This window comes from Lepidothrix coronata, unplaced genomic scaffold (genome assembly GCF_001604755.1).
Source record: "Lepidothrix coronata isolate B3197 unplaced genomic scaffold, Lepidothrix_coronata-1.0 Scaffold196, whole genome shotgun sequence".
NCBI lineage: Eukaryota > Metazoa > Chordata > Aves > Passeriformes > Pipridae > Lepidothrix > Lepidothrix coronata.
The window spans coordinates 856,647-865,251 of record NW_016690376.1 but is presented as its reverse complement, the minus strand read 5'-3'; the positions used below and the strand labels follow the sequence as shown (position 1 = coordinate 865,251).

The 8,605-nt window shown below is 48.3% G+C and overlaps 1 protein-coding gene across 2 annotated transcripts in view; it reads right to left on the bottom strand.

The window, feature by feature from the left end:
- Positions 1-1,560: 1,560 nt before the first annotated feature.
- The window catches only part of CUNH14orf37 (chromosome unknown C14orf37 homolog), a 67,155-nt gene continuing 60,110 nt past the window's right edge, over positions 1,561-8,605 (bottom strand). The window contains exons 6-8 of one of the 2 annotated variants that reach the window (XM_017831744.1): positions 7,075-7,106; positions 2,845-2,979; positions 1,561-2,650 (exon numbers count right to left, since the gene is read on the bottom strand). In XM_017831744.1, the coding sequence (XP_017687233.1) occupies positions 2,582-2,650; positions 2,845-2,979; positions 7,075-7,106 (236 nt within the window). In that variant the 3' untranslated portion in view covers positions 1,561-2,581. The remainder of the gene's footprint in view (positions 2,651-2,844; positions 2,980-7,074; positions 7,107-8,605) is intronic. The other variant, XM_017831745.1, reaches the window with a different exon arrangement.

Here is an 8,605-nt window from a genome sequence, read left to right as displayed (position 1 = left end):
ACCTGGAAGGGAGAAGTCATTTCACTTTGCAACCCCCGTCATACCTTGCCAGGAATAAATCACCAAAAGCCCAAAGGACAACATTTCCTGATTTCCAATGTTGCAAGACAGTCAGCAATGCTCACCTGGACTGTTAACACTTCCTGAGCACCTCCAAGAGACTTAGGAATGAGAAGGAAATAGGGACAGATGAGTCTGGAAGGAAAACTTCATCTTAACTTGGGGTGATCGCTTATTATGGGAGAAAGAGGCTTTAATTTTGGGTAGGGGCACCTGGACTTGGTGGATTGCCCCTCAGTGCCCGTTAAAGATGTGGGGCTGATTTTAGCAGGGCAAGATTCTCCTCATTAAAGTTTCAGGAACAAGAAGGGAGAGATGCACTGTGAGATTTCCCTGTCTGGGAAAGCCTGACCTAGAGGGACTAGGGTATGAAGCCCTTCCCCAACATGTTGATGGACCAGTCTCCCCAACCTCTTCCCATAAACTTGGTGGGATGAATGTGTGAGGGACCACACACAGCTGTTTGAGTGGAAGACTTGCATTAGCAGCATTTTGAAACCAGGTTGTCCCACCTGTCCTTCTCCAGATGGGAGATGACTCAGTAGGTGTAGAGGTAAGGCTCACAGGAAAGTACCTGGCCTCTGAAGAGCATAGATTGTTCAGAGCTGAACATCACATCTGGTGACTTAATGTCCAGAGGAGGTTCTGACCTCCTCAAAGAGACCTCAGCCTGAGGAGGGGCTCCTGAATGTCCTCTCTGCCTTGCAATCCCACTCACACTCCCACAAGGCATTTACTTCCCATCATCAACATCTACCTTTTACCATCTTTCCACCTTCACAAGGAATGAAATCCTGCACCTGCCCCTCCTCAAACTCTCCTCCCTCCACTTCTTCAAAGGCTCAGTGGGATTTAACCTCACAGATGTGTGGTCTGCCCTTATTTCCCTGATCAGGTCTCCTCTGGCAACAATCACTGTTCCTTGCATGAAGGATGACTCCCCACAAAACAGTGATTCCCACCTTGGAAACATGGATGCTTTGCACAAAGTGTCAGATTGAAGTAATTCCATAACCAGAAGCAGAGATCAAGTAACGCAGCCCCTTTTCTGGCTATTTTGACAGCACTTCTGGGCAAAGCAACATCAGCCTCCCCTGTCTGGTGCCTGTGACATCTCAGGCACTGGCTGTGTCTCCCCCTGTAACCCAGGGCTAGCAGGGCTAACCCAGGCAGCACAGCAGCTTGCCCTCACTCTGTGCCACCCTTGGCTTCACCACCACAACCCCTGAATCCACCTGTCCTACAGCTCCACCTTTCCCTCTCCCCTGTGGCCAAAGGTTCCCAATGTGGCCATTTCACATCCCCACAGCAAACACCTCTCCAGCTGTGGCTGCTTTCCCACTCTTAGCCATGAATCCCTCAACACTGACAGTCACCTGCTCCACAACCTTGAGTGCCTTTCTGTGCTCTGTGGTCTGGAGACCAGTTGCCCAGAGAAGCTGTGGCTGCCCCATCCCTGGAAGGGTTCCAGGCCAGGTTGGACAGGGCTTGGAGCAACCTGGGATAGTGGAAGATGTCCCAGCCCATGGCAGGGGGGTGGAATGAGATGGTCTTGAAGGTCCCTTCCAACCCAAACCGTTCTGTGATTCTATAAGACAAGACCCATCCAAATCCCCCAAAGGCGCTGCTGTTCGTGCAGCTTTCAGGGGCTGAAAATGCAATTTCCAGCGGGACAGATGCTCCACTTTCATCTCTATGGGAAAGCAGCCTTGGAAAGAGATGAACCACTAACTAGTGTCCTTCAAACAGGAGGCAGGAGCTGAGGAAGCCTCTGATCTGCCTGTTCTCTGACCTACACTGACCAAGAGCTGAGATCCATGCAAGACCACCCGTCAGTAGGCGAGCGCTGGTATTTATTGTGCTGTAACAGACAGTGCTGGTTGAAAATGGACAGGATTTTTGTGGTGAAATCAAGTGCTGAGGCCATTCCCGTGTGTCTCCAAGCAGTGTGGAGAAGAGCTGAAGGGAGAGAGCAGGGGTGAGAGTCGGGCACCCAAGTGCAGAAATGTGCTTCAAACTGAATCAAGAACACAGTACGTGGGCACTTCTCGGGTGGCCAGGGACACAGTTCAGGTGTACAACTCATTAATTAAGCAGAGCAGCTAATCTTAGCACTAATGAACTCTAGCTCAGGTAATGTAACATTTAAAATTAATCGGACAGGAGTCATTCACAGTAAAGATTTCCATTCCCGGGTTAGGTGAGAGCTATTGTTATGATTAGATTACTGCCAGCCAGGACCAAAACAGTACACCAGGGTGATAGGAAAATAATCATCCATATGGATCAGCTCCAGCTGTAACAAGACGCGCTGTGGATCTGAAATGTGAAATCTCCACTATTGTATCAAACAAAACATCACTGGCGGGACACGAAGAGCGTAGCATGCCTTGGCCAGGGCACTGAGCCCTGCTGGGGCCCTGGGGTGGTGGAGAGAGCAGGGATGCAGCACAGAGTCACTTGTTCTTCTTCTCCCTCTCCCTCCCTCCTCGGAAAAGTCACAAGGGCACCGCAGTCCGGTTCAAAATTCGTCTTCGGAGCTGTCAGCCAAGAGCATGACTCGGTCCTGCATGCTGTTAAACTCCCTCTGCTGGGGGGGGAAAAAGAGACATGAAGGAGCTCCACGTGCAAAAAAGAGATTGGATAAAAGGCATTTGGATCCCCCCATCCCTTAACCAAGACATCCAGGGCACTTCAGTCACACCCAGGCTGCGCTCGCTTTACAGCCCAAAGGGTTAATGGGAGAATGGGTGGGATTGGGGTCTTTCTTTGCAGGTTCAATACCTTTCTTTTATGTCTCTTCGAGCCGTTTCTCCTTCGGCGGTTCATAATCTTGATGCTGTAGAGCGCTCCCAGGATAAACAGGGCTCCTGCTATTCCCACTCCCACGGGAACCAGCATCCCCGACATGTACCCTGCCTAAGTGGGAAAGAGAAGCAGAGCAGCACTCACAAGACCATCCTTTCAGAGTCAGTTTTCACCAGTTCTAGGGCTGAAACGTATCCCTGTGGTGCTTTCCTCAAAGTTTATTGGATTTGAGTCCCTACCACCTGCCTGCACAGGATGAGCCCTGGTTCCAGGGGCTAAGCAAGCCCCAACCAGCCCTCACTCCAGGACCAAGCTGTCAAACCACCACAGCTCCCTCACCATCAGCTTTTTCTAACAGATACGTGCTGTTGATAGCTGAGAACCTGCAATGCCTGCCCAGATTTAGGAGAAGGAACAATTTGGGTGAAGTGTCTGTCAATATGGGTGTTAAGTGTGAAGGAAAACCTCAACCACCAAGGCCAGGCAATCTCAAGTCACACCAAAGATCTGTGACCACCCAAACAGCCTGACCAGCTGCTGTGTAAAGTAGGCTGAGTGCTGCTCTGAGCTCCCCAGGTACCACCACCACAAATTAAGGCACAGGTGTATCATGGAATGGTTTGGGTTCAAAGAGATCTTAAAAATCATCTCGTTCCAACCCCTGTGCCGTGGGCAGGGACACCCTGCCCTCTCTGTGTCCAGTCCAGCCTGGATCTCCTCTGCTTTGTACTCAAAATCCTTGAGCCAAACACTTTTTCTTTGCATGGGAAGGGGTGACTTGCATGAGAGCAGGATGATGACAAAGAGAGAGGGCACACAGACCTTCAGCTGGCCCTAAGGGAAGCACAGCAAAAGTAAATCAGCTCTAATTCCATTGCTGTGATCTGTATGTTTGCACAGCCCACTAAAAAAACATATAGATAGCAAGACTAATTTAAAAATTACACATCTAAGCATTTAAAATCCTTTGGAAAATATTCCCTAGTCCTTGTTATTTCATATTTTACTGCTTCAAATGAAAATGAACATAAGTTCCAAGGTGACAGACTGCTTCAGAAGCCTCACCTAATTCAGGCTGGGGGGGCCCAGTGTTGCAAGGGAGGCAGGTACAGTCTGGCCCCCCTCCCTCAGAAGCTCTGCCTTTCTTCACACCGCAGCAGCAGAGTCCTCTGCTGTGCCACTACAGCTTTACTCTTCACTGTGTCCACCCCCCAAAACAGATTTTACACCTGCCAAGGGGCAGATGCACCAATCCTGAGGACTATCAGCCAGCTCTTAGAGAGCCTCAGCCCATTGCTTACAACCACTCATCTTCATCTGCACTCCCAAACTGCAACACAGAGCCACAGCACACACACCAGAATCACTTTTCTTCCATAATTCACAGAGTGGGAGGGGAAAAAAAAAAAAAAAAGAAAGCTAGTCAGGTGCACTGCCCTGCCTTTGTATCCTTACCTGGAGAATGAAAACAACTGCTTTCATCTAGGGCAGACACAAACCCCTCCAGATCCTACTCAGTGCTTTAAATAGTAATACCTTTGTGTGTGGATCCCAAAGCTTGAGGGATCTTCAGCTGCATCCTGCAGATTCCCTGAACACCCTCCCAGAAAACCCATCCCCCTTCAGCACAGCTGCTGGGAGGGGGCTGCATCCCTGCACCCAGCTCCTGAAAAAAGGAGGTTAGTGAGAACACAGCTAAAAAGGCTCTATCTCTGCGAGGCAATTAAGGTGCCTTAATTGGGTGACCTAATTAGTGCAGAGTGGGGGTTTCTATTTCTGGAACTTTGCTGCTGGCACAGGCAGCGACTGGAAACAGCTTTTAGCTGCTGCCCAGTTGAGTTTCCACCTAGAAATCACTGCTTTTAATACAACGAACTCCTCAGCCTGTCTGTGAGCCTTTATCACACCTGACCAGCCCATGGCCTTTTACAGGTTTCCCTCAAAACCCAGATCAATGTTTTATATCCCAAAAGCCTGTGATGTGATGCAGACCCAGCTCTTCTGTGCTGTTCAGCCCAACTCCTGAGGGCTTCTGCACTTGCTTGATAGAAAACCCCATTTTACAGGCAGCTCCAAAGCCATGTTTTTGACCCTTTCCTATGGAGAAGATGTAGCTTCTTTTAGGGATGCTTTTAATACACCCAGTCCATGACCGTGATCTTCCTGAGCTTTGAGATAACAGCAAGAGAACTTCAGAGGAACCTCATGTCCATTATCCACCACACCAAATGCAACATTTGCACAGTGTTTGCAGGAGACCAGACATAAATCTGTCCCTGACCCCTGCTCCTGGTCCCATGCTCCCCACACCCTTTCCTCTCCCATGGAGAGGGACACACAAGGATGTATCTCTCAGGGATGGGGCCATCATGTGCCAGGATCCTCTTCTGGATGGAGGGATTGTAAAACAGAGGAAAAGGGCAAATGAGTAGGGCACATATGACTGGTGCTGATAAACTCAACAAGGAAGAGGAGGGAACGGGGTGAACAGGTTTGTTTGCTACACCAGCATTTGGTTGGGGGTGGGGAAGTGCTTTTTGTTGGGCTCTTCTAAGGGAAAATGTGAGCCAGGTGACAGATCTGCCTCCACGTGTCTGCTGTTCCCCAAAGGAGGGAGATGGCTCAGGGCCAAATATCTCTTTTAAGTAGACACCAGTGCATCCTCAGTTACACCACTGCTTGTGCTGGGCACTTCCAGGCAGTCCAGGATTTACCTGCAAGAGGCTGGAACATGGAACAAGCACCCCCTCTGCAACGGGGAAGGACAGAGGAGGCCAAGGTGCCAAGGGGAAAGAAGTGAAAGCTACACTTCAGTGAGAACACACTGATGTCCCCAAGCTCGTGTGTGCCACGTGTTGGCATGAGCAGTTGGCATAAGCAGGTGCCCTGTGCATGCTGCATTCACTCCAGGCACCCAGCCAGCCCTGGTGTCTGCTCTTTACCTTCATTGGGAAAACCATTCTCTGTCCTTTCAGCGTCCGCTCGGGCTGAATCCCAGGCCAAAGAGCTCTGCCACGAGCAGAGCTCGTACTAGACATTCCTCCTTCCTGGTGTGGGCAGAAAAGCAACTCAAAAAAGGCTGGGCAGGAACCCACCTTACACCCTTCCACTCCCCTGTCCTGGAAAATTGATACCCAGACCCCATCCCTCTGCTCTGACTCGGTGGTAAAGTGCTGCTGAAATTTGGTGAGGACCACGTGGGAAGGCTGGGCTCCTGGGGAGAGGAGGCTGCTTCAGCTCAGAGATGTATTTTCAGAGTTTCCTTGTGGTGGTTTTTTCATCCACTGACTCTGATCCTGCTCAAGAATTTCCCAGCCTTGTTGACTCACAAAATGTTCTTGCCTTAAAACACTACTGCCACCTTCATTTCCAGCTTCACGGCTCTGCCACCAGCAACACGACATTTGGAAGGCTTCACAACCGTTTCAAAATGTTAAGATTTGCTCCAGGGCAGCAGAGCCTAAAAAGCCATCACTGCCTGTGGTTGGCACAGCGCCTGATTCCAATGGATTACCCCCTGTGATGCCAGGGAGAAATGATCAGGGCCTACTAACTTCTCAGTCTTCTTGTGTTTACTCTTTTCTCCTTCCAGGGATTTGCAGCTCTTCGTGTACGTGGAGGCAGGGAATGTTTTGTCCAAGAGGTGACATGGCACACAGCCTCTCACCAGAGAGGAGCACCAAAAATCTCTTGATTTGGATTCAGAACCAAGCTTAGCACTTAAGAGAAAAGGTGTGGAGGTTAAGTTCCTTACCCTGGGATCCCTGGAAACACTCCAGGTCAGGTTGGACAGGGTCCTGAGCAACCTGATTATGATCTAGTGGAAGATGTTCCTGCTCAGTGCAGGGGGGTTGGACTAGATGGCCTTTGAAAAGTCCCTTCAACCTCAAACTATTCTGTGATTCTATGATAAGTTAAGGGGCACTAAGAAAGTAGCTCTGGTTGTCTGACAACAAGGTCATTTTCTGGTGCTGAGAGATCAATCAAATACTCCTGTCCCTCCTTCTGCTCTTAGTTACTGCCCATCAGGGATGTCTTGTGGATTCACACCACCATATACCACCTGCATCTGGTTCATTTGCCTTCCAGAGAAAATTTTTCTCAATTGTCTTTGTAGAGATAAAGAACTGCACTGACACAAGTTTATTTATTCCTGCAAGTAAACATGTTTTGCTTTGAAAGGAATTGAAACACTGAGCCTCCTACCTTATCTTTCAGCTTCTCCATCCAGCTTCTCACTGAAAAATAAGACAAAAAAAGCTGTAATCATGTTACTTACATTAATTAGCAATGACTGATAATGATAATATTAAAATAGACAGTAATTAACTTGACAAGCTGATAAGACTTTACATTAGATTCCCTCTCATTCATGAGAAAGAGCAAATGCAGCTGAAAATCAACACGAGCAATTCTTCAAGTGAGTTGGCAGGCAAGCAGCTCACTTTTGCCTGAGCAATTCACATCTTCAGAGTGGTTAAAAAGGAATATAAAAACAGTATTTCAGGTTGTGGATTTTTACTTCTCATGCAAGGACAAAAAGAAAACCTTACAGCACAGGTACCCCCTTCCACTGGCCTCCTCCACATAGATATTCTACCTTCTATTTGGTACAGCCTGTAATCATGGCTAAAAAAGTATTATTCCCTGTCTTTTATTCTCTTGCTTTTCTGGAAGAGCCACTGCCTGCTCTGGAAAGCCACCAGAGGGCTGGGGTAGCACTGGAGGTGCTAAATTTGTAAACCAAGTAAATTTACACTGCCAGCACAGCGACTTTCTTTTCCTAAGAGTTAATATAAGTCTTGTGAAACATGATACCTGAGAATTAAAGTTCTGTGATGGCATGGACTTTGGGATGAAATATCCAGCTAATCCCAAAGAACTGCATGGGCTCAGCAGTGGGTGCTCAGGACATCAACACCACAGGGCACTGGATGTGTCTGAGGGCAAAACGCCCACAGAGATCCACCAGGATTTTAACTAATTCCTGCTCATGGGTAAGAAGCAAGGAAACAGTTAAATGTTGTTTTTTTTCCAGGGTTCACAAAGTGCATTTTAAGCCTGGTCAAGCATTCCCATTTCTCCAGGAGGACGAAGCTACAGGCACAAGGGGACTCTTGGATAACACCAATGTCCTTCTGAGGGATATTTCTCCCAGGACACATTAAATTTCAAGTGTAACCCATCATTTATGGAGTGAGATCCTATCTCCAAGCTTTCTTTGTTATAGAAGGTGCTTTCAAAGCTTGCATTAGCAGTATTAGAGTCTGCACATGCACGTACACCACCCAGGGCATCCTTCAGAAGGGAGCCTTGCTGTGAGTGGGGAGGGGCCAGCAGTAAATGGTTATTCTGTGACTCAGACCACAAGTTCAAAATTATTTGAATACTCCCCTTTTAAGTGTTAGTAACATAACACTTCCAAAAAAAAGGTTCCCAAATTACCTAGAGGTGAAAACGTGAAACAGGCGCAGGTGAACACACACAAACTCATGTCTGGCAAGGACCTGGGAAAAAAGATGAATTATCCAGGAGAGAGACACCCACAGCACTAGGAGAGGGCAAGAGGTCTACTTTTATCGACTCTTCCCACCATTAATCTTGCCCTGCATGGACTAAGCCATAGTAAACTCAGTTTATGGAGGTGCCATCACCATCCTGCATGCCTTGAAGTCACTCCCAGTGGAACACTAGAGAGGAAGGGAATTCATGGTTCCCCTGGGCCAGGTTTCTCAGC